The sequence below is a fragment of the Ixodes scapularis genome, unplaced genomic scaffold (genome assembly GCF_016920785.2).
Source record: "Ixodes scapularis isolate PalLabHiFi unplaced genomic scaffold, ASM1692078v2 PGA_scaffold12__126_contigs__length_90152505, whole genome shotgun sequence".
Classification (NCBI taxonomy): domain Eukaryota; kingdom Metazoa; phylum Arthropoda; class Arachnida; order Ixodida; family Ixodidae; genus Ixodes; species Ixodes scapularis.
In genome coordinates, this window is record NW_024609838.1 from 24,469,265 (window position 1) to 24,495,428 (window position 26,164).

Below are 26,164 nucleotides of genomic sequence, written 5' to 3' on the forward strand. Positions count from 1 at the left end.
TTAGGCGCTTGTTTCCGGCTTGAGCGGCGTCGCCGTCGGCGTAACCAAGGTCACCCCAAGGTCACGTGACCCCCAGGACACATGACCCCCCAAGGTCACGTGACCCGTCCCAAGGTCATTCCAAGGTCATGTGACCCCCTAGGTCACATGACCTCCCGGGTCACGTGACCCCCCTCCCCGAGGTCACGTGGCCCCCCCCCTTCCCCCCCCCCCCCTCGAGGTCACGTGACCCTCTCCCCCGAGGTCAGGTGACCCCCCCGGAGCATATTAAAGAATGAGGGGAGGAGGAGGAGGAGGAGGGGTCTACCCTTCCCTCAGTACCCTTCCCTCCTCCTCCTCAAGAGCTGCGCTCCAATTCGGCGTTACAGGGAGTTGTAAACGGCTTTCACTTTTTTATACCATAAGCCAGTGGTTCTCAAAAGCCATTTTTGGGGTCTGCAAAGCTCCGCTTCAACCTTCAGCCCCCCCCCCCCCCCCCCCCCCCCCCCCCTTTTTTTTCCTTAAAGAAAAAAGAAACAAAACTTTTTTTGTTGCTTTTGGCTAGGTGGTGCAGGCTATTGCTTGTTCTAAAGAGTACGGCCGTTATATCTATCCATCCATTTATCCTTCTGCTTGATGCTTCCCACTTCTCCTGTCTATAACAGTCAGTACCGTCGGTACCGATAGGGATATATAATTTTATGGTGATTTTTCTTCCCCACTCTAATTTATGTCTATAACAGTAAGGGATGCCCTTTTCACACTGCAATTAATTGTATTATTTTGTACCCCCTCCCTCCCCATCCCCCCGCCGACATGAAGTCCCCCATCACTTTGGCAGGTCCCCAAGGGGTCTCGACACATCCGTGTTTGAGAACCACTCGCATAAGCCCTCTGCCCACAGAATGGGGCCCCACGTTGTTGTCGCTTAAAATAGTATGAAGTGCAGTGCAGGTAATTTTATCCACTACATTGTGATCAAGAAAGCACACAGTGACAAATATATGGTTATCTGTTTTAGAACGCAGCTCTTGGGGGCCCGTTTCCGGCTTGAGCGGCGTCGCCGTTGGCGTAACCGCAAGGTCACCCCCAAGGTCACGTGGCCCCCTCCCCCGAGGTCACGTGGCCCCCTCCCCCGAGGTCACGTGACCCTCCTCCCCCGAGGTCAAGTGACACCCCCCCCCCCCCCCCCTCCCCCCGACGTCACACGACGCCCCCCTGAGGTCACGTGACCTCAAGGAGTCAGATATCCCCCAGTACGCTTCCATTTTCCTCCTCAAGAGCTGCGCTCTAACCGGCGTTACAGGGAATTGTAACGACTTTCATTTTTAGAGCGCAGCTCTTAGGGGCCCGTTTCCGGCTTGAGCGGCGTCGCCGTCGGCGTAATTGCGCGGTGCATCATGGGAAATGTCCCATAATGCACCGCGCGAGCCCCCCACCGGGGTCACGTGACCTCGTGGGGGGTCACGTGACCCCCCGAAGTCACGTGACTCCCCTGAGGTCACGTGACCCCCCTCCTCGAGGTCACGTGACCCCCGCCGATGTCGCGTGACCCCCCGATGACGTCATCGTCACTGATGACGTCACCGGCATCCACATCGTCATCGTCATCATCACTGATGACGTCATCGTCATCACTGATGACGTCACTGGCATCCACATCGTCATCGTCATCATCACTGATGACGTCACCGGCATCCGCATCGTCATCGTCATCATCACTGATGACGTCACCGGCATCCACCGTCATCATCACTGATGACGTCACCGGCATCCACATCGTCATCGTCATCATCACTGATGACGTCACCGGCATCCACATCATCATCGTCATCATCACTGATGACGTCACCGGCATCCATATTGTCATCGTCATCATCACTGATGACGTCACCGGCATCCACATCGTCATCGTCATCATCACTGATGACGTCACCGGCATCCACATCGTCATCGTCATCATCACTGATGACGTCACCGGCATCCACATCGTCATCGTCATCATCACTGATGTCACCGGCATCCACATCGTCATCGTCATCATCACTGATGACGTCACCGGCATCCGCATCGTCATCGTCATCATCACTGATGACGTTACCGACATCCGCATCGTCATCGTCATCGTCATCATCACTGATGACGTCATCAGTGACGTCACTGATGTCGTCACCGGCATCCGCATCGTCATCGTCATCATCACTGATGACGTCATCAGCGATGTCACTGATGACGTCACCGACAATCGCATCGTCATCGTCATCATCACTGGTGAAGTCATCAGTGACGTCACTAATGACGTCATCGGTACCCGCATCGTCATCGTCACTGATGACGTCATCAGTGACGTCAGTGATGACATCATCGGCATTGGGGGTCACGTGACCCCCAAGGTCACGTGACCCCCCCCCCCCCTGGTTAGTTTAACCCCCCCCCCCCAAGTGCCCTTCCCTCCTCCTCCTCAAGAGCTGCGCTCCAATTCGGCGTTACAGGGAGTTGTAAGCGGCTTTCATTTTTTTATGAAATATAAATATTATAAGTAAAGCGGACAGGACAAAAGTATGTTTCACCGAATTTCGCTCTTCACGTAGCTTACCGGCGGACGACAGTAACACCTTGTTCGCGTTCGTTCAACGTTGCGTTTGCGATGAGGCATCAGTATCACAGCACTCTAGAGTATTCAACAATCGCACGAATGCTGTATTAATTTATTTTTTTATTTTTTAGCCCCTGTGACGTTTTTAGTTAACGTTGTGGTATACTTTACGGGACAGATTTACTTAGCACCCTGTGCAGGGTGAGTAAAGAGGCCGCAAACCAATCGTCGTGCGGAGGGCAGGCTTGCAAAAGCTCCTCGCCGTTTTCGTGCCGTTGGCAACTGGCGACATTAGACAAGAATTGGGATCGGGTTTTTCACCCGCGAATCGGTAAATGAGAGAGCACGAACGCAGGCGTGGATCTGGAGGAGGCGCGGCGCAGCGCCAACGTGAAGAATGTGGTGGAGTGCCGCCAGCGCCTGATCAAGACGTTTGTGCGGGAGCACCTGATGGGGGCCCCCCGCAAGTGCCCCCACTGTGGTGATGTGCGAAGGGGCATGACTATCCAAAACAACGCACGGTTCGTCTACACCGGCCGCGCCCAGGTCGCCTCTCGGACTCCTGTCCCCATCGTCGGCACGTCCGCCAGGTGGGTACGGTCGTGGACCATTTTCGAAAGTGACTGCGCCCACCTCGTCCAGAGTTGTACAGTCTCGAACGATGTGAAAGACCCGTTCGACAGGATAGTTTCTGGCAGCTGTGCCGAATTTGCTTTGGCCAGCAGGCCCGGATTGCTTCTAATGAAGTAAATAACCAGACCTCCGTTCTATGCTCTCTAGAAATAATACGCTTCTGGTCGACGTGTGCTCGACACCGCCGCCTAGAGTATCTAGGCAGGTGAGTCTTTCGTATTGGTGGAGACTGTACCTGACGCTTTAATGATGGAATAACACCACTCTCTCTACATAGGTGCATGTATGGTGCGCGACGCAGCGCAAAGGGGACATTGGCACCTTTTCACATTTTACTTATTGATGAGTGAATAGTTTCCACCACACCTGTAGTTTTGATACTAGCATATAAATTTAGGAGATAAACAGAAAAATGCTTCGATCGCTCGTTTGCGCAAAGAGTTTTGTGCAGTGTATGTTTGTCTTTATTGATTTGCATGTAAGCTACCATAATGGCAGACGGTCTAAATGCAGTGCTTTTTCGTTTAGCTGAGTTTGCGTTATGAATTATGAGTTGCCATTGAAAAGAAAGAAAAATATTGCCCTTAAAGGAATGCTGAATCGAAATTTGGAGCTCACAAAACAAAAGGCGGGAGCGATAGGCGGGAGGCTGCAAAACCCAAAAACATCACTCATACAGCAATATCTCTAACTGATGGCCGTATTTTTGGAAAAGAATTGCGCGATTGAACATTGTCGACGAGGCTGACGGGACGTGTGACGTCGCGATTCCCATTCCCTCTCCTCTTCGCTTCGTCCCCTCGAGCAGGTGAACCGAAGCGAGGCCGCTTCCCCTCATACTCAACTGTTCGAAGAGAATCGTTACGTCACATTCCTCGCTTGATCGCGCCCTGCTTTTCCAAAAAATACTGCCCTCCGTTTGCGATATTGATGTATGAGGGATGTTTTGGCATTCATAGCGTCCCGTTGGACACTTCTGCAACCTTATTTTGCGAAATCTAAATTTTGGTTCGGGCTCCCTTCAACTTGGGAACTACAGCCGAGCCCGGTTATACCACACTCGGGTATTTCGAAATATTATTTATATCAAACAGTCCAAATATGCCCTTTAAAATCACAGTAATAGTATAGGAGCATTGTCTTTTTGTATCCAACTCCTATGGCGGGGACACTCGATATAGCGAACACAGCCAGGCCGCCCGGCTGGCTGTTGCTTTTACCGTGATCCGTTTTCTTTTTCAAATATGTGTAACATCAACCAGCTCGCCTGTTTACTTAGTAATACTCTTTCTTCAATCAAACTATTCTTGTTGGGTCCCATTCACTCTTTCGAGAGCAACGTGTCTGCACACGTCCTGTGCCGCAATTTGTGTTCTCTGAAGGAGACATAATTTGGAGTACAGTAATTTCATTACGTTATGGCATAATCTTTCTCTGCACACGCAAATGCAAACATAAATATTCAATAGATTGATTGAGTTCGTTTGATATTCCAAGGACTTGTTTGATATGATCAAACAAGTCCTTGGATTTGATATTGTATCATGTCAGAGGAGTATTTGCGTCTGATGTCATATCACATAGAACAAGTTTGTTCTTATGAACAGGCTTAGACACTTTTGAAAGATTCCGTGCTGGCCTTTTCCGTTCATGTGAGGACAGACAAACTTAGTATAGCGAGTCGTCTTCCTCGGTCCCGTTTCAGGATGAGGCGCGAGTTTGGGGACTTTGGGGACGATGAGGGGATGGACATCCCCGAAGAGGAAGAGGAGGTCCCGGTGAAGGAGGAGTCTGTGGACACGGGGGCACAGACATACCTGACGCCCCTAGAGGCCCGCAAGCACCTGCGGCTGCTCTGGCAAAACGAGAGTCCGCTGCTCAGGCACCTGTTTGGAGCCCTGGGCTCGGACTCCCAGAAGCATCCCGTGGACATGTTCTTTCTGGAGGCCCTCGTGGTGCCGCCTACACGCTTCCGGCCGGTGGGTGTCTCCGTCTGCTTCTTGATTTCTTTTATTTGGGGCACCCCTGTGGTGGTATGACGTATCAAATCCAAATTAGAAGCTTATATTTAGACGGCGTTAGGTCCGTTTGCCTTTGAGGTGTGGTGACGCCGGTTTATGTCGTAGGTGAGAAATTTGGCGATGTATGGCCTTACACCGGTACGAAGCTCGTCCAGATCGAAATGGGCAGAGGTGGAGATTGAACCCAGGATCCCTGGGTTCCACAGTGTGAGCTTCTGCTCCGCATGCTCCGAGCTGTGTTGCGCACTCTTGGCCACTGATTCCTTGTGATGTATCGTACACTCCACTGATGCAGTAGGTTTTGTTGGTTTCAATTAACCCTCTATCCACCTAGCCGAAGGACAACGGACAAAGGAACCATCATTGTTGTGGCCCCTATGGCCCTCTTGCACAAACATGCTCTTCAGCTTCAAATTGTCAACTCCTCCGACTTTAGTATGTGGTGTCAGGGAAGAAACATAAACAGTTTTATTTGCACCTGAGCAGTGGCATAGCCAGGAATTGTTTTTGGGGGAGGAGGAAGCTATGGAACTGTGCATAGAGAGTAAAGGGTGTGAGGGGGTGGTGGAAGTGCATGGTCATTTTCTACAGCAGGGGGAGGGTTTTGACCCTAGGATCCTTTCTTCTCCCCGCTACTGCACCTCAAGAAGGAACTGTGCGTTGCCAAACATTCTGACTTGGCCAAAATGCTGTGCCAGCGGTCGGGGCAGTGTGGCAACGTTTTAGTACTTGCGGTTACCGGAGTAAAGGTTCGGATGTGAACAACTGATTTTGCCTACAAGATTACCTGAGCAAGGGTGAACTCTCTGCAGATGAACTTCATGCATGGCCGCAAGTATGAGCACCCGCAGACGGTGAGCCTGTCCAAGGTTCTGCAGTGCTGCGACGCTGCCAGGGCAGTGCTCAAGCTCATGGAGCGCAACCAAGACAGCGAATCCTCTGAGGATACCATGGAGATGCAGAGATTGCAGGTGTGCACGTTTCGAGTTTATTCCCCAGATGCCCAGGGAAACTTCTTTGTATAATATTACTGTAAGAAGAAGAAGGTAAGGGCAGGAGGAGAAAACAGAGAGGTTAACCAAGGCGGCCTGCCTCGGTTGGCGACTGAGTTGGGGAAGGGGATGAGGGGATAAAAGGGAATTTCTTATATTGAATTGAAATCGGAAGCAACACCTCAAATTTTATAAAATTTTATAACATAGTTTATAAAACAAGATATTACGTTTAATGGGATCAAATGCCTTCCTAAAATCAAGGACTACTCCAGTGGTAAATAGTTTATTTTCAACATTATTGGTTAGTTTTTCTTTGATACTAAGTAGTACCATCTCGGTTGACCTTTTTTTCCTTGAAAACCGGATTGCTGCATTACAAAAACATCTCTTTCATTCAAAAACTTGCTGAAGTGTTTTTTTGTTTTTTTTTTTGCCAAATGTTCTAATACTTTTAAAAACAAAGGGAGTATAGATATGGGCCTATAGTTATTAATGTTGTCAAAAGAATCTCCTTTGTGCAAGACAGCAATTCTTGCAACTTTCATGCCATCAGGAAAAGTGTCAGTGGTTAATGCATTGTTGCATATATGCTGCAGAGGATAACACGAAAGCTTTGCAACAGCTATGATTGGTATGGTTTTTATGTTGTCTGCTCCGGCCGCTGTTTTTATAGTTAAAGATGTAAAGATTACATATATTTCTTGTTCGTCAGTTGTGGTCAGGAAAATGGAGTCTATGGCTGCAGATGAAATATACTTGTTTAATCTTCCTTTTGAGACATGTAACTGCAGTGACGAACCTGCACTTAAAAAGTAGGAATTAAATTTGTCAGCCAAAGAGGCATCACTGTACTGAATACCATAAAATGCTAGTTTACAGGGTATTTTACTTTTTGGATTTTCAAAAAGGCTTCCGACTGTATTCCAGAGTTTCCTAGGTTCATTCGGTATAGCTAGGAACTTGTTTTTATATTATTTTTCACATTCTTTCTTCAGGTCTTTGCCTAATTTGTTTATCTTTTGTTTATATTCGAGTAATATTACCTGGTCTCCTGTACGGATGAACTTGTCGTATAATTTGTTACATTCATTAATCCTTTTGTACAATGCGCGTGTAATCGAAGGTTTCCTAGACTTTTTGTGATTTATTATTGGCTGGAGAGGAAATGCTTCATTGTAAATGTGTTTCATCTTCTGCAAACCAATTTCATAATTTAATTAAAATTGGGGTCTTTTTCATTGTAAACGTCATCCCAACTTGTATCTTCTATAATGTTGCGGAAAAAAGCGACGGCATTTGCATCAAAATTTTATCGTAATACAGGAGGATCATAATAAGGTCAATTTCACTTTTTAGTTAGTGGTAAAAAGCTGTGTAATGTTACTAAATATAAAAAGCTTTCTATATAGTGTCTAAATAACGGGGGGAAATGTCGGGAAACTGATGGAGGAGTAGGCATATCAAGTTTTCCCCATGAACGTTATAAAAAACAGAAAATTTTCTGGATTATTTTTATGGCATTGCAAATGTCGATGGCAATTGTGTTATGAAATAGGGACTCTACCGTAAAATACCGGGCAAGCGTCAACTCAAAATTCGAAGATAATCGCGAAAAAATAGGGATGGGTGCATGTAAGGTCATCAATTTTACATATATTTGTATGTGGATATTTTTTCAGATATTTCAAATTTTGGGGATGGGCACTTGGTGCGGATTGGGCGAATGCAGGGTATTCTATGGTATTAATATCTGCTTTCTTCCTCCTGTATATCCAGGGAAACATAAGGGCACATTGCTAGAGTGTTGGTGTGGTAAAGGATGTATAGAAAAAAACCTTTGCCATCGAGACAACGGAATTATGCTAAAGGTTTGTGTGTCAATGCTCAGAATACAAGGGAAATTTTTCTTTTGATATTGAAAATATGGGGAGACTGGTGGAGCCAAGGGGATACGGATGTGTGCTTGCTTTCCCCCTTTCCGAAGTGTTTTTACATTGTCGCAAAACTGGGGAAAAGCCGTGCCGCGAAATGTGGCATCTACGGACTCGTGCCTCTTGTTCTCCAGGAACCTGGAGAAACTGGGGAAGCGATGCGGCACTTTGCGTTAAACAATATATAGCAAACATTCACCACATAAAACAAAGAAAGTCTATACTGAAACAAAAATATTGCAAAAAAGTGCTGTAAAGGCAATGTCACAGGACGCACGGTTGCAATGATGCTAAAAGCCCGTGCTCACTGCTGAACTTCTGGGAATAAATTTGTAAAGAAATTGCTTGGAAAAGGTCTGGGACATCTGTCAACTTGGGGAAACCTTTGCCTTGTAGTGTGGGGATGATCCCCAGAAATGGGGATAGGAGTTCTTGCTTAGTTCTTCATCCCTTTTGATATTTGGAGGTTAATGCATAGCACAAGTTTGTTCACTTTGTGCACAGGGGTTATGATGATGTCAGAACGCCGAGCTCTTATTGGCTGATTGAAAAAAATAGTGGGTAGACCTCAAGGCACCTAGCATTGAGGTCTACTACCCACAATCCTTTCAATCAAAGCCATTCAGAGCTCGGCGTCATTCTGACGTTACCGCAACTCCTGCGCAAGAAGCAGACGACTCGCCCTTCACGTAAACATTTGATTGGTGAATTGATTGATTGACTGATTGATTTTTTCAGCAAGTCGTGGACAAGCTACCTGGCAAGGACCTGAGTTCTAAGCTTCACGTCGCGTGGAACAACCTGCAGGTATGTGCGGAGTTTCGTTTGTAGTTTCCCATACACTTCACACGCGAATAATCAAAATTCACCACAGGTTGCGGTTAACGTCGTGGTGGACAGCGAACTCGACAGGCTGAGCAGTAACAAGGCGACGCCGGGCATCAAGCAGGTGAGGTCGATCTCATTGCCGGCATTCATTGGAAGCTACTTCAATTAGTTTTATTAGCAGAAAGGCATACAGTTGCCGGCCAATCTTTCGGACTCGGAGGAGACGCCGAATATTGTCCAAATAATCAAGCGGTCTGAAAAATTGATTTCAACCAAAATATCAAATTTATGCGCATATTCCGCTGTTTATTGGCCACTTTCCACTTGCTTGATGTCAATTTTAAGTTCTCATACAACTTCTGCTTTATATCGTTCACTTTTCACTCGTTTGTTGATCTGTTTGATCACAGAGCTGTGCTTTGTCGGCGCCTTCATTGTCACAAAGGGCAAAGTTAAAGTATGCGCCCTTTGGCACTCTTTGTAGACAATGTTTAGTCCATCAAGCTCGCTTCAATACTAAGCCTATTGGTAAAAGACCTTCGCGCTCAAAGACCACAAGAACAGCAGACGGCCGCTTTTCTTGCGGTCGCACTCGAAAAACACGGACCACGAGAAGAACTGGAAGAGCCATAAGAATGGTCAGATGGTGGCCATGTTGGCTATAGTGGAACCGGAAAACCCGACTATGGTCTCAACCCAGCTTGTTTATTGCGTAAGACGTGGTATTGAGGCTACAGGGCAAAATCGAAACAACCAAAATGGCGGTGGCTAAGCTCGCGGGGCTATCGTGGCGGCGGTTTTGTGATTGTAAACTGAGGAAATCACACAAATTATGTCCGAAATATAGAGCAATAAGCTTTATGGCGTCCGAAATTTTGGTCAATGTTCTACATTAACTCTATGGGGTGAGTGACGATTCAGCGAAAACGTTCGAATAATCGGACGTGTCCGAAAAATCGGTCGGCGACTGTATACAAGTACATGCAACCAAAAAAGCAGATGCACTCATAGCCAGTTGCCTTCTGCCGGTGTTGGCATGTTTTTTTCTTGCAGAAGGCATTTAAATGCAAGCGAACTTGGGATTTGTGTAGTCGTCGGTATCGTGTCGTCATAGTCGTGCCAGTTCGTCATCAGCTAAATCTGCAGGTGAACGTCCTGCTATGTATAGCGGGATGCTACAGCGGATCACGTGGTGAGTGTCACTGTGGGTCACGTGGTTATGTGGCCAGTGCCACTACGAGTCGCGCGTTCATGTGAATATGTGACATGCATCAGGCTATCCCAGGTCACGTGACCCGCAGTGAAAAGTCGTGTCGTATGGCGTCAAGGTGTCGACAGCATTATTAGATCCAGTAACGTTGGCCGTCAAGTCATGGTGTAATCCGACACCAGATCACCACATATCACTGCGCCATGTGACACCGGGACACCACGTTGCATCGCACTGCCCAGATTTGCATATTATATGCTAATGCATTCTGTATACGAAACGTCTGGGTTGGTAGAGCAAAGGAGTGCATCATTTTTTAGTTAAGAGGCTGATGTGCAATAAAAATAGAAACCTTTCTTGCTGGGATTAGTTTTGAGGTATGTTTCGACATTGCTAACAACGAGCTTCTGCATCGACACACGTTCTGGAGATGAGCACTGTTTAGCCCTGGTACGATGCTTGGGCTCGTGTATTGTCGTTTTACCGTTTCGCTCACGTTGACACAGATCCTGGAGAAGAAAGAGGGCCTGTTCCGCAAGCACATGATGGGCAAGCGTGTGAACTACGCGGCCCGTTCGGTCATCTCGCCCGACCCGTACATCGGCGTGGACGAGATCGGAGTGCCGATGGTGTTTGCGACGAGGCTTTCTTACCCTGAGCCTGTCACCGACAGAAATGTGTCAGAGCTCCGAAAGGCCGTCATCAACGGACCCAACGTCTACCCGGGGTGAGCGAGGTCGTGCCTAGGCATGGCAGAACGCCGCTCAACTCGTAAGCTGGACAACGCAATTGGTGCAAACACGGCGTCAGTGCTTTTTTGTGTTTTGGGGGGTATTGATGGGCACTAAATTTTGCTGCTTAGGTTCATGTTCCGGGAGAACACTTTGTACTATGCCTGTAGTTTTCATGGTTGGATTGAAGCTTTAAGAAAAAAAATGGAAATAAAATTAAATGAAGACCGCTTGTTCATGCTAATGGTGTCGCGCAGTGTATGGCTCATGGTTATCACAAAAATAGCTGTTTTGCAACTGTTCATAGACACAAAGGCTCCATAAAACAATATTTTTTTAGCAAAACTTTAGTAGAGGCTAGTTGTTTTATATTTTTAAAAGTCTCGTGCACTGTTTAGAAGTATTTAAAAAAATTCAAAATGAAAATAAAAATAAGATGAACTCATACAAGTATTTGCTTTGTCATGTCTGTTATGTTTTATTTCTTCATTTCATCTAATGAGGTCTTTGTCTACTTCTAAGCAATCAGCAGTTATTTCAAAAAGGAGATTTTTTTATTTTGGCTAACTAATAATGCATGGATCAGCCAGTAACCAGTTTCTGTTTACTCACACTTCCTTAAACGGACACTGGCGGAGTGTTTATGCGTGCCAAGGTTTTTTTATTTGTACATGAAATATGAGAGCCCAACTACCCAGAACACAATTTGTGGCTCGAAATTTCTTTTCTTTCCGTCTATCGAGAACTGGCCGGTCTGAGTCACACTCACTCTCTTCTCCGTGGTCATGTGCCATTTTCTATGGTTTAGACACAACTATCAAAGATAATCAAAGTCGTGGGTCATCGATGGCGCACACGTAGTACTAAAAATAGACAAAAAAATATGATACCCATTTTTTGTGGCTTCTAAAAAACTGCAAATACATTGATTGAAAAAAAAAAAAAAAAGTTTCACAGCCGCGTGACTTTTTGTAACTTTCCCCTCTATATTTCTTCTTTTTCCTCAGCCCATTTTCTGTTTTGGTTTTGAGCAGTTGGTTTTTTTTTTACTTTATTAAAAATATATGTGACGCTGTAGCGAAATAGTGACTTGGTAGTCTTCTGACACCATAATCGATTGCCTGGCAAAAAAAATATATGAAAATTTTTGGGGGGTGTCAGTGTCCATTTAAAAAGCAACTCTGATCGATAATGAAACTAAAATAAATGACTGGTATTGCTTTAGTGGCACAAAATATGATGACAGCCGAAATATTACGTGAAAATGAAGCCGCATACTCCATTAAAACCGATTTTAAAGATGCGACCAGCTGCTCTTTAGCGGGCGGCAGGCGGGTTGGCTTTTAGTCAAGGAACATTGGCGCAGCACCCTTGTGACGTCACATTGCAGTGGAGCTGTGGTTGATTGGTTTTGCCGCGTACTGCAGCACCCCTTGGACGTCACCTCGCGGCCGTATGGCTGATGATCAATGTTGCTGTCCCTGTAGCTGATAGTTAGTTTCGGTTTTGCCGTAGACACCCAAAACCAAACTTTGAGTTGGGATACTTATAAAACTGCATGCAATACCGAGAAAAAAACATTATACATTGTAATTCAGGGACACTGCTTTAGCTGAAAAGAGTGGTAATTCCAAATTAAAAAATATTGACCAGTGTTTGATTTTAACTTCCTTCCTTCTCTGTCGTGGCCGGCAGAGCGTTGCTCGTGGAGCACGGGGACGGGACGGTGACGCGGCTGGACCCAACAAACCGTGTCCGTCGGGAGGCCATCGCCAAGCAGCTGATGACGCCGTCGGACTCTTTTAAGAACACCCTGGCACGGTGCAAGACGGTGCACCGCCACCTGCGGACGGGCGACATGCTGCTGCTAAACCGGCAGCCCACGCTACACAAGCCGAGTATCATGGCTCACCAGGTGAGTCGGGTGATCAGCTCCACCGTCCGCACATCTACCAGGACGTTCCGTTTGAACTTCGCGGGCTGTCACCCTGTTCTGTTATGTTATGTCTGCGTCACTTACAGGTTTTTTTTTTTTTTTACTAAGCTTAACAGATTTTTTTTTAAAAAGAGGCATGAAAGCTACACTAATGCAGTTTGTGCAGGTGAGTTATACAGCCAGGGGACATATAAAGGGGGAGGGGGGCCATTCATCACAATAAGTTGGCTAGTTACCTTAATTTATTTTAATTAAATTTAATTTCAAGAAACAAACATATGGTTCCAATTAGAAACTTGCTGAGTGTCATCTCAATCCACTAAATCGATCATTCTTAGAAAGACTGAGCGCGTGTAAAGCGCAGTAGTGCGCTAAAGTAACCACTCGTGTGACAGGCAGAAGGCTGGGGTTATGATTAGAGATGGAAAAACCGCGAGGGCGCTTTATCGCACCTGCTGCCCGAGCGGGAGCTTTAGTACTCCACCGTGCTTCCCACGTGCTCCAAGTCTTTCTGATATTGACTGATTTAGTGGTTTGAAATGATGCTCAGTAAATTCCTAATTGTAATCATGTGTTTATTTTCAGTAATTGAAACATTAATGAACATATTTTAGTTAATTAGCCGACTGATCGTTACGATTAGCCCCTTATATCATGACCTCTCGTCATATAGCTCGCCTGCACAAACCGCATTTAGTGTTGCTTTCTCGTTTTTTTTTTAAAATAATCTGATAAGTTTAAAAAGAAACACCCTTTATATTCATCTATGTGCGTGTTTGGAACTGGTCAATGCGTTGGACACCTTACAAACAATCTTTCAATGAACGCTTCTCGCTGACAAGCAGGATTATTGTCATCACCAACTTTTCTCACTCCTGACAGACTTTTTCACGGTGGTGGCACTTTTAAAACTGTTGCACATGTTTTTAAAGTTGGCTGCAATATTAAGGGGGGACACTACCCAGAAAAAACAATTTCGGCAAAAAAAGTTGATTTTAAAAAATGTCATATTTACATCCACCAACACCTAGAGAGTATTCCCAGAAAGTTTCATTAGTTTACACTGCATAGTTAATTTTTTATAAATTATTTTCGGTCCTCCGATGCTAAAGAAAAGGCAGGAGTTAGAACACTTTGAACACATTTTTCTCCTTTCCACTTTTTGGCATAAATTTCACTTTAGGAAAACTATTGTTTTGTTATTACGTAACTTGGATTCATTTTTATGAGTTCTTCTAGAGTGAAGTTTAAAGGAGAAGATAGCTATGAGCTTGTATTTTTTATTTTTGTCATTTTTCATGCTCAAGAATGAAAATTTTGGACAAAGATGAAAATCTAAAAAACAGTGTTTGTGTTTATGTGACTTTTTTTGTCATGAAAGATGGTATAATATAGAAATATAGCTCCATAACTATCTGTTCTGGACTGTCCTAAAGCAATATAACACATGAAAACGAGAAATTTATAAGTATTTTCAAAACAATAGTTTTCCTATGCAGACACGCCCACTTTCATCTTTAAACATTTGCAATTTTTTTTGTACTTCACCCAGGTTAACAAAATTTGGCAGAAATGTCCTCAACATGAACAGCAACAAGCCCTGTCAATGTCATTTAAATCAGAAAGTGGTTCAAAAATTCACTTTATTGTCAAGCTTTGTTCGCAAATGCTGCGAGTTAGCGTCCGACGACTCGGCCAATCTGGAATTTTTCTATGGGAAGTGCTTTGTCACTCTCTAGCTTATGGCTGCAAACGTTCAGACGACGCTCGGTGAATGGAACTTTGTTAATTTGGAGCTTGACAGAGAAGTGGAACTTTGCACACGTTTTTGTTTGATTTGCCGACGACTTCAAATTGACCTTCTTGTCTCTTGACAAGTGTAACTTCTGTTAAGTGGGACTGTATGTATTTAGACAAAATCACTCTCTCGCTGCTCGTGCATGCAGCATTCCAGCCCATTGTGCAGGTATTTGCATGTCATTGTCGCTAACGGCTAGACACTTTCGTAGCATGAAAACGTGACATTTTTCTTCCTGCTCTTACAGGCACGAGTGCTGCCCGGTGAAAAGACACTGCGTTTGCACTACGCCAACTGCAAATGTTACAACGCCGACTTCGACGGCGACGAGATGAACGCCCACTTTCCCCAGAGCGAGCTGGCACGTGCAGAGGCCAGTCAGGTGGCGACAGTAAACCGGCAGTACCTGGTGCCCAAAGATGGCACTCCCTTGAGTGGACTCATCCAGGATCATGTGATTGCGGGCTCTTTGCTCACCATGCAGGGGCGCTTTTTCAACAGGTGAGAAATTCGGCAACGTCTGACCGAGACGCGGTGCGGAAACTGCGTTTGTAGCGACGTGTTGACTTAGAAAGTGGCTCTTTACTGCGTATGCCTGCGAGTGAGTTTCCCTCATCCGTAAGCGTTTTGCGGTTCTTAAGGTAGGAAGGCCAGAAAAGGTTTGCGGTTTTGTTTCTAAAGATTGTTTTGTTTTTTTTCTAATAAAACTTAGTATGCTGCCCCAGTTTTTTTTTCTTTTCTTTTTAGATGAACTTTTTTGTGTAGTAACGCTGCGCACGAGAAGTAGTGGACGACACCAGAATCAGTAACATGTACCGCAAACCTGTTTGAGAAAGTGAAAGAAAGAGCTGAGTGTCGATAATCACTTTGTTGTTCTAAAACCTTGTGTCACAAAAACAAAAATGTGCTCCTCCTTTTCTTTTGTTTTTTTCCACTGTTGTAATTTCAAAGTTTTGTGGCGGGTACTGGTACCCAGTGTGTCACAGCTGAGCCGTGTCCGTGTGTATTTCCTTTTTTTTTAGAGTGCAGCTTTTAGGCACCCGTTTTCGGCTTGAGCGGTGTCGCCGTTGGCATCAGTGTAACCGTGAGGTCACGTAACCTCCCCCCCCCCCCCCCCCCACAGTGCCCCTCTCCCCCAGCCTCGCCTCATCATCCAGGATGTTGAGGTGAGGAGGAGGGAGGAGGGGTATACCCTCCCCTCAGTACCCTTCCATCCTCCTCCTCAAGAGCTGCGCTCTAATTCGGCATTACAAGGAATTATAAACGACTTTCATTTTTTTATGACAGGGAAGACTACAACCAGCTTGTGTATGGTGCACTGACGTTTGTACCATCGTCTATCAAGGTGCTTCCTCCGGCAATTCAGAAACCAGAGACCCTTTGGACTGGAAAGCAGGTTGGTCTCCCGAGACTGTGGTTGTCTCTATTGCCTTTAGAAATTTGTGGTGCTGCTTTGCTAAGCAACAGCGATACATCCTAGCAGGGTTCTAATTGCTTCTCAGTTCTCACATTGTTTTGAGTCCTTGGTGGATCTGTTTTGTGTTTGTCTAGTGCTGGCCTTCACCTGAAATAGCGGGCTTTACAAGGCTAGAATGAAGAAGTCTTGTCTTCTTTACCTAACTCCTGTGGTTGTTGTGACGTCACCAGTAATGCCGGGGAAAGCAGCTCGAAAGCTAACTCGTGCATTTGAGCTGGTTGGGGATTTGCTGCTCTGCGCGTCTTCTGCGGTTTGGACTGCAAAGTTTGGTTTCTCTTGACGCCGATGTGTCTGTACCACGCAGGTGCTTTCCACTGTACTCATCAACTGCATTCCTCGGAACAAACCGGCCCCGACCGTTGAAGGCAAGGCCAAGATTCCTGCCAAGGTAAGTCTAGTTGTTGGCAGCCTGCAACAAGCCTTGTTCCTTGTTGGCATGGATTAGGATGCAAACTGCCGCAGTGGCCGTTGGCCTGATCAAACTTTAAGGGATGTTTCACCTGTGTGTGTTCCATTTGTACATTTCCGTGCGCAGGGAATTGTTGATATCAAATTATCTGGCTTGGACATTTTGTCAGATGGAAGTGAAGTACAATAGCACTTGATCGGGTTTTCTATGGGAAATTGAGGTGAACTTCCTCTGCTATATCTAGCGGGAAAATTGACGACATGTGACCTGACATCACACAATATCTTTTCACGTGGCATCAATTTTCTCCGTTAAATTTAGTGAGGAAAACGGTGTTACGCGGCACGGTCACTTGACATTATGGTGTCATGTGACGTCACATTCTCTCGTGACGTTTTGGTGTCGCATGACATCACGTCACTATTTCCCTGCTAAATTTAGCAGAAAAATTGATCCCATGTAGTGACAACTGGCTTGAGCGGGACTGCGAGAGTGAGTCGGCAAGGCCACGCTCAGCTTCCTATCTACCACACCCGGTGTCTCGAATACTCAACCTAGAATGTTCGGGAGTGAGCTAGGGCGAGACTGACTCGACAAGGTCATGTTGACCTCCTTATCATTTACATTTGGGGTAAGAGGAAACTCAAATCTTTTAGAAGTATGGAAAAGCGTTCCTTCTTGGTCATGCACGCGGCATCACCACGTGTCACCACCATTGGAAACTCTGGCATCAATGTTCTCGCTGAATTTAGCTGGGAAGTTTATGTTGCGTGACATTGTGGCATCATGCGGTCAGACCTGCACGAGCACGAACGGCCCGTGGAGGGTCCCATATAAATTCATCACTGTAAAAGAAGCCCTAGGAGGTTTTCTTAGGGTACTTTACAGGGATTTCACTAAGGGGCACTCGGAAGTGACTGAAATGAAGCATTAGTAGTTTTTTTGTAACTTCGGGTACCCCATGCATCACGTGACGTGTCTTTGGGATCGTCCCCGCGCAGGCGTGGCTGAGGCCGGGTTCGGAAGCGAACGAAGCAGAGGCACAGATGAGCGAGGGGCAGGTGGTGATCCGGGACGGAGAGCTGCTCTGTGGTGTTCTGGACAAGGCCCACTACGGTCCGACCCAGTTTGGGCTGGTCCACGTCTGCTACGAGGTATGCCCAGAGTTTCGGGAACGATTTCTGCTTCGAATTGTTTCTAGAAGTGTGCACATATTTCTTAGCTGGCACATTCAGGTTAGAATGTGCCAGCTTGCACTGAATGCATGGTGCGTTCAGTTCAAGGTTCAAAATGACTGGTAGCAACGTTTGAACTATTGAATGCAATAGCTACAAATACTTAAAAGGATACTGAACCGAAATTTCGAGCTTACTAAACAAGGCCGGGCTGATAGGCGGGAAGCTGCAAAACCAAAAATGATCACTCGTACGGCGATATATCTAACGGATCGCCGTATTTTTTGGAAAAGAAGTGTGCGATTGAACCCGGCCGACGAGGCCGACGAGACATGGCACGTCACGATCCCCATTCTCTCTCCTCCTCGCTACGTCCCGTCAAGCTGGTGAACCGAAGCAAAGAGGAGAGAAGCCAGGCCGCTTCTCCTTATTCTCAAATTCTCCCAGAGGACAGTTACGTCAAAGAACTCGCTTGATTGCGCCCTTCTTTTTCAAAAGTACGGCCATCCGTTTGAGATATCGATGTACGAGTGATGTTTTGGAGTTCGTAGCGTCCCGTTCAACACTTCTGCAGCCCTACATTGCGAAATCCAAATTTCGGTTCAGTATCCCCTTAATTTAGTACTGTGAATTCGCCCCGTAAAGTGCACTTCCACCATGTGATGGGTGCGTTCCAGGGAAGCGACACCGGCAGTGGCGGTAGTGAAATGATGATCTAAGTGTCTCATAATCTACTGTAAGCTCTACAGTCCCTTTTCAAAAGTGTGCTCTCTCCAGTAGCTGCTGCATCGATTATTCGAGGCTGCCATATTTTCGGCATCCAAACCGAGAATGCATTCGACGCAAGCGCTGTGTCAGCGTTTGGCACATACTTGGGCCTCGTGCGTTCGAGACGAGTGCTGTGTCATCGATCGGTACAAGCTCGGATCCAGTCACACAGTTCGCGCAGGAAGAGATGCCCAAAATATGGCAGCTGCCAGTGTTGCCTGATGGACTTTTGACAAGGGTCTATTGGAAGTCAATTTTGAGTTCCTCCTTTCGATAGGCACTTACTCCACCTGTGCCAGCATTCCGTCCTGTCCGAAAGAGTGAATTAAAATTGATTAACTGTCTGTTTTCCAGTTGTATGGAGGTGCCATTTCCAGTCTTGTCCTGACCGCTTTTGCAAGGCTGTTCACCCACTTCCTCCAAACCCACGTCGGGTTTACGCTCGGCATAGAAGACATCTTGGTCACCCTCAAGGTAAGGCTCATCATAAAGAAACCATAAGAGTAGAGATCTGTGACCATCAAGCTTATGCCGGAGCTTCCCTTTAAGTTGCACCCGAACTGGCGCACGGTTCCATTTCAGGCCGACAAGAAACGCAAGAAGATTATGAAGATGGCGAGGAAGGAAGGAGATGGGGCAGCCAAGAAGGCCCTGGGAATTGAGGAGGACATTGCGCCTGAGGACCTGGTAGAATTTCTGCGGGGAGCGCACCTCTCCCGCAACGACCGCTACCTTAAGCAGCTGGATGCCAGCATGAAGTCTGTCACGGACGACGTCAACAACCAGATCAACAAGTATGGCCCTTTCTCTTTTACAGCAGTAGCTGTTATTGCCCCTTCCTAGAAAAAAGTGCTCGTGTACGAGTCCGAAACTCCACTCTACAGCAGAGGCACTGCTCTCCCTCTCCCCGTTGTTCCTCACTCATACACGTCAACTGCGGCAAGGCTCTCCCCTGCTCCCCTCCCCCCTTTCCCCCTGTAGGCCATTCTTAGAACCCGTTGCAAACATTGTACAGCAAACTGGTTGAAGACAAATCTCCTTCAACATGCCTTTCCACAATGCGGCAGCTACCGCTGTCAATCGCAACACAATTTGTGTGTTCGTTTGCATTTTTTTTTATGCGGAGAGTCGTTTTCTTGAGCTTTCGTAAGTGAGGGTTACTTTGGTGCAATCACTTTCTTCCCAGGGCCTGTATCCCAGATGGTCTCCTGAAGAAGTTTCCAGAAAACAACCTCCAGTTGATGGTCCAGTCGGGAGCTAAAGGCGGCATGGTGAGGCTGCAAGGGCTGATTGGCCCCTGCATGACGTTTTTGGAGCAGATTTCTGTCTCCAGGCATACGTTTCTCGGCCCCTAGTTGACAGCTCTGTGCTTCATCTGTGAGATGTCGTAAGAGCTTGTTGAAGAGCGGCGAGAAAATGGACGCTTGATGCCATCTGTTGGTCGTCTCAGATACTAATGGTCCTAGAATATCCTTGAAAAGGGATTTCTCTGAAGCCTCCGAGAAGTTCCTTTTTGGTCATGTAGGCCGATCAGTGAACTTCGGCGAATCTTGGCTGATCGGTGATCTTGGCCAATGTTCGCCAATCAACCGATAGTGTTTGATGCTGGCCAATCAACCAATACTGGCCGATCGACTAATGTTGGCCTATCAACCGACATGGCCAATCGGCCAACAATGGCCGATCAACTGACGTCAGCCGATCAATCGGTATTGGCCGACGACCGACAAATATTTTGACGATAAACCGACCCAGACATTGTCCATTGATTCAGTGGTTGTAGTGGAGGGATATAGGCTATGTTTTTTCTGCAAGAGTGTCCGCGTGATTCCTTGTGCCTCGCAGGTGAACTGCATGCAGATATCATGCCTGCTTGGCCAGATTGAGCTGGAAGGGCGGAGAGTGCCGCTGATGCTGAGTGGGCGGACCCTGCCCTCCTTTCTGCCCTACGACACCAGCCCCCGGGCAGGGGGATTCGTGGACGGGCGCTTCCTGACGGGGATCCGTCCGCAGGAGTTCTTCTTCCACTGCATGGCTGGCAGGGAGGTAGGCTGGCAACCCTGTGCCCAGTGGTGTAGCCAGGAGGTTTTTTCAAGGGGAATGGCTGGGACCTTTGTGACTTGGAGAGAGGGCTTGTTCAGAATCCTGAGCAGCATGCAGCGCACCCATGGGGCTTATATGGGGCTTATATAAGGCAATATAGGTCCCGCGTGGGCCCCGCATGTGCCAACATAGATCTGAAATGAGTCTCGTATGTGTCCATGCAAGCCCCATATAGGCTCCCCACCTTTGAGCCCATATGGCTCCATATAGGCCTCACGTGTACCCATTAGGCATGGGCAAATAGAGGATTTTGGATCCGAATGGGATTTGAAGTGAATACTGATTTTGGCCAAATAATTTCGAATCGAATAGTTCAAATAGTATAAGCCACAAATACTACAAGATATGTTCAAACTTTAGTTTTATATTTGTCCTTATTTGGTATTAGAATTACTGTAATGTTAATTTTAATTGTACTGAGTTTGGGAGCACGAAATAGTCGAAATGGTCGGAAACTTGCGCCACCTGGCCGGAAATCCAAGCCAGAGTATTCGGAAAGGTTGAATAATTCAATATTGTTGAATACTTAAATTCACTTCGAAGTGAATGCCAAATAGAACAGAATTTCGATGGGCTATTCATAATAACGAATATTCGCCCATCACTAGTACCCATATAGGTCATGTAGGCCCCATATGGGCCAACAAACATATCATAAGAATCCTATATGGGTACATACAGGTTTCATGTATACATATATGGGGTGTAAGAGGTCTCATATGGGACCCACATAGATGTCTTCTGATTTCTATATGGGCCAGCATAGGTAGATATCATATCAGTCTTATATGGGCCCATACAGGTTTGATTTATACCCGTATAAGTCCCACATGGGTCTATGTTCGTCATATATGCTCCAATGTAGATCTCATATGAACCCTATATATGTCCATGCAGGTCTTGTGCGTACACCTGTGGGTCCGTTTATAGTAATTTCTCGTTATAACAAGGGTCAACGGGACGCCAAAAGAGTTTGATAGATGTGGTAATTCAATAAAAGCGAAAGAGCCAAGAAAACCGCGACAGCAGACTTTAAAGGGGCAATGCAACAACTTTTGTACTCTGTGGAAATACTGCTTAGAACAGATCCCTGACGTTAAGGACCTGTGAAACACCTGTTTGTTTTTTTACCACACAATTGAACTCACAGAAATTGTTCACCCCCTGGGGTTGGCAAGGCACAGGACGCGCACTGAGTTCCAGACATTGTTATGGTTTGGCTATTGTCGTCGATGCACCGATTGGACACAGGCCTCTACCCGAATGCTTCTCGAATTATCCGTTATCACGAGCCCAAATTGATTGCCCACACAATGCTCAATTCCAATCTATGAGCCGCATTCAAATTTCGTCCCTGGGCGGTACTGCGACCGCCCAGCTATGTCATCAATACTTGCAAATGAGAGATTGAATGCAAACGATCACTTTTGTCCTTGAAATTACACCGCTACAAGGGAGTTTTCTAGCCAGTGGCAATGCATGCAAGTAGACTTGAGTCCCTCTAGTGCCAGTAAGCTCGTGTAAAGTGAAAAACAGTCCAATTGAATGTCGTTGCACGGGAGGACTGCAAAACACTCTGACCATATAATTGTCCAAACAAATCTTGGTTACGAACAACTTGCAGCAGCTTTATTGAGTAAAAAAAAAATAAAGTGGAGTTTGCTGTTTTTGTCCGGGCATCAGTTCTCGAACTACACCAGGCATCGCAAGAACGCTGTCACTGCTGATGGATTCCACTTTGTTTCAAAGCAGCCATAGGATGTTTTGAGTCTCTGCAGTCATCAGTGTTTCCCGAGGTGCCTCTCCTATGTCGCTTCGTGTTTACGCTGACTGCAGGCAAGGTCTACAATTACAGCATCCGTGGCAGGAGGAACGTCCGCATCGACATTCAGAAACAAATCAATGTTGTCCTCGGTGGCTTTGGCAACATGTTTGCACATACTCTTGTAGAGATTGTTGCAGCTCTGGAAATCGTGCACCGGCTCGGCAAGCATCCTCATGAGAGAAAATCCGATGTGCGCGAAGCAGTTGGTGGTCTTCCATCTTTGGGTCACAGGCACGCTCTCTCTTGCATGAGAAACTTCTCGGACTTGTCCAGTCCTTGCGTGTTCTGCAAAATGGTGAACAGTGTCAAACCACTGGTGCTGGTATGTCGAATTCTTTGGTGATTTTGGACTTGGGCCGGCCACTCTTCTGAACCTCGCAGATCTAAGCGACTTTATCTCTCCGGGCTCCATCGGCTCCATCACTCCCTTGACCCGATTCTGACAAGAGTTGGGCAGCGTCGGCCGCGGGCGCCGTGAGTAGCGTTGGAACATGGACGCGGCTCCTGCTACTCGCTGGCCACATCGGTGCACCTGCATCGGAGGCACTCTGCCCTCCGTCGCCCATTTGCTCCGTTTTCTTGTTTGCCGTTTCCCCATCTTGCCGCTTGCCTCGGTGGAGAAGGGGGAGGAGGTGCAAGGGTCTCGGTGCGTCTCCGTGTAAGCTTGCAGGCTTTTGGCACCTCGGCCTTCGTAATAAGCGTGGTCAGCCGCCAATACACTTGGAATAATCCAGATCAAAATGAGTGAATTTCGGTCGGGACCACATTGAACTTCGATAAAAGCGATAATTAAAAAAAAGTGATTTCGTTATAACGAGGAGTTACTGTACCAACATAGATCTCGTACGAGTCCTCTGGCTCTGTGCAGGTCCCATGTGTGCCCATATAGGTCCCATCTGGGTCCATGTAGGCCTCATATCTGCCAATGTAAATTTCGTACGAGTCCATGAAGCTCTCACATGGGCTTGTTGGTCCCGCGTAAGTTCCACCCGGCAGGTGGGTGCCTTACTTTTTTTTACTCGCTGTGAAGTTGGGATTCACTGGTGGGCACGTTTCAGGGACTTTTAGTGTGTCTATTGACTACCCGGCATTGACCTGCAGGGTCTCGTGGACACGGCAGTGAAGACCAGCCGCAGCGGGTACCTCCAGCGGTGCCTGATCAAACACCTGGAGGGGCTGATGGTCGGCTACGACCAGACGGTCAGGGACAGCGACGGCAGCGTCATCCAGGCAAGCCTACCTTAGGGTTCACTCTGACTGCATTTGGGCTTTTTACTGATGAAGACGTCACTTTTGTCATTGCTGTGACTGGGAGCTGTGGGGAGTTGAATAATCCCCGCAAGTTAATGAGTTGGATACTCTATACTCTGTTCACCCATAATCTGGCAGCGCAGTAGGAGTTATGCACTTACCAGGCCAATCAACCACCTCCCATTCATCATCTAACCTTGCTTTCTGCCCGTGGTTGTGAGCCAGAGAGTTATCACATGAGAAAAGATAAACATACAGCTGGTCTAATGAACACGAGGCTTCCACCGCACTGTCGGTTTAGGGGTGAACAAACTATACCGTGAAACACAACTTTGAAGGAAGAAGAGGGATAATATTTTATTATTCTTTTTTGAAATGTCCGGTGACCAGTGTTCTTGGGACCCAACAGGGCCAATTCCCCTGAGGGCAAACAAATTTGAACTTTCCCTTCCTTAGTTTATTTAGAAATTAATTTTTTTTTAAATTTTATAAATACGTGAAACAGGCCATGTCATGCAGTGGCTTTCGCCACTTTGAATCTGGTTAAAATGAAATTTGAGTATTTAACCCGAATAGATTTGATCTTACAAGTGAGTAAGCAGTATTCATTTATGTAGGTAATCAGTATTTTCACTATATTAATATACAGTGAAATGCTTCGAATTCGTGTTTTTACGGTGTTGTACTGTTTAGTGCAAGCTATCAGAGTTTAAAGATTTCACTGGACTTCACCTGCTAATGTTATAATTCCTTGCTATAGCAATATCTTCACAAGTGTATAAAAATGTCCACTCTGCACATTTTTCCTTCTACATAATATTAAGTTTATAGCTGCTGTAGTTGTTTTTGATAAATAATTTGCCACAGTATGTCACTTGCTCTGTGTGGTCTGGTATGGATCTGATTCAAAATTTGCTGTACTTCGTGTTTATTTTTTCTCTTTCTTATTTTAACGACTGCAGTTCCAGTACGGAGAAGACGGTCTGGACGTGCTGAAGATGCAAATGCTGAAGCCGAGTCAGTTCCCGGTGTTGATCAAGAATGCGGAAGCCTTGCTTGACAGCAAGGAGCTTGAGCAGTGTCAGAGCTTCACAGACCACGAGGAACTGCACAGCGCAAAAAAAGCGGTGAGTGCACTGACACCCAGTCCTGATTTGGCACCTCTTGTGCACTGACACCCAGTCCTGATTTGGCACCTTTATTTCTCGTTGGGTTTCGTCACTCTTAACATACATCTTTGCAATAGCCGGTGGTGTTGTGTGCCGTTGCGACATTCTCTCGATGCTTGACAGTGACACACTCCTCGAATGATGGTTTCTGCACAATTTCTGGTACTTAGTAACAGTTCTGATACATTTGATCTCGAAGGTCCCCTGTGCTTGTTAAAGGGACGGTGCAACGATTTTCAGATTTTGGCCAGTTAACTGCGTGAATTAGTCTGTGTCACCTATAGACCTTTTCTGTGTACTCTCGTCTCCAGCCACATAATAAGCGTATCCGGCATGGGCGACGAAACAATACTACAAGGTTTAACCCGTAACTAGTCAAAAAATAAGGGGGAAGCAAAACGATAATGTGTGACGGTTACGCTTATATCCTAAATTTCTTCTACTGGCGTGGCGACGGCAAAACAATGTTTTCGCCCATACTGGAAGTGACAACAATTCAAGATGGCGGCACCTTTGAAGAAAAGGTCTAAAACGAAGAACAGAAAACCGCGTTTTCTTGTGCGTGGTGGGTGGGTGCGCGCCTCTTTACGAGTCACCATCTTTGTTCATCAGATGTTAGATGTTCAGTGTGGTGGGTGGGTGGGGGGTTTGCATTGGTACATCAAAATTCACAGTTTACCAGATAAATCCGAATTGTTCATAATCTTACCAGCGGATGTTTTTTTTTTAGTTTTCCAGTTTTATTCGAAAACACGGGACCCTAGTTATAGTGTACGATATATAGACTTTACATTGTTTAGTATACTATATATAGACTATAGTATACAGGCAGGGTTCTTCCCAGGAATTTTTAGTGGTGTACATAACCACTTTGGGAGGGGGGGGGGGGGGGGGGGTAGTTTGCAATGCAGCACAATCCGTCTTGCTGACAGAACACACTTTGTGTAAGCTCTCTAACCTTGCGGCCCTGTGAGTGATGCTACGCTGCAGTGATAAAACAAAAAAACAAATCGCCTCTGGGAAAAAAAAAAAAAAAAAAAAAAAACGTTCAGCCTTTTTACTTTTATGAAGAAGGAAGACCAGCGGAGCTGTACTCGATTCACTGCCGCAACATGCACGCGCCCGTTTCTTGCTTCTTCTTGTCCGACACGCCGCCGATCGTGGATACGTCTCGGGTGAACCAGAGTCGGTTGCACATGGCGAACGCGACGCCAAACGGGTAATCTACGAACTCCCTCCAGAACCTCGCCGTCGCGCCGGGGAACTGTTCAGCCGGCGTGGAGTGCAGTCGTTGGCAGGCCTTACGCTTCCGCTTAGCCTTCGTGGCAC

General features: G+C 46.4%; 1 protein-coding gene across 1 annotated transcript in view; it reads left to right on the forward strand.

The window, feature by feature from the left end:
* LOC115315461 (DNA-directed RNA polymerase I subunit RPA1) overlaps positions 1–26,164 on the forward strand; it is a 79,538-nt gene that overhangs the window by 3,054 nt on the left and 50,320 nt on the right. The window contains exons 4-20 of the mRNA XM_040217029.3: positions 2,931–3,165; positions 4,914–5,187; positions 6,042–6,200; positions 8,894–8,962; positions 9,030–9,104; positions 10,700–10,920; positions 12,620–12,839; positions 14,906–15,159; positions 15,946–16,054; positions 16,440–16,523; positions 17,546–17,698; positions 18,842–18,961; positions 19,070–19,281; positions 19,674–19,758; positions 20,333–20,533; positions 23,517–23,645; positions 24,629–24,793. Of these exons, the coding sequence (XP_040072963.1) occupies positions 2,931–3,165; positions 4,914–5,187; positions 6,042–6,200; positions 8,894–8,962; positions 9,030–9,104; positions 10,700–10,920; positions 12,620–12,839; positions 14,906–15,159; positions 15,946–16,054; positions 16,440–16,523; positions 17,546–17,698; positions 18,842–18,961; positions 19,070–19,281; positions 19,674–19,758; positions 20,333–20,533; positions 23,517–23,645; positions 24,629–24,793 (2,765 nt within the window). The remainder of the gene's footprint in view (positions 1–2,930; positions 3,166–4,913; positions 5,188–6,041; positions 6,201–8,893; positions 8,963–9,029; positions 9,105–10,699; positions 10,921–12,619; positions 12,840–14,905; positions 15,160–15,945; positions 16,055–16,439; positions 16,524–17,545; positions 17,699–18,841; positions 18,962–19,069; positions 19,282–19,673; positions 19,759–20,332; positions 20,534–23,516; positions 23,646–24,628; positions 24,794–26,164) is intronic.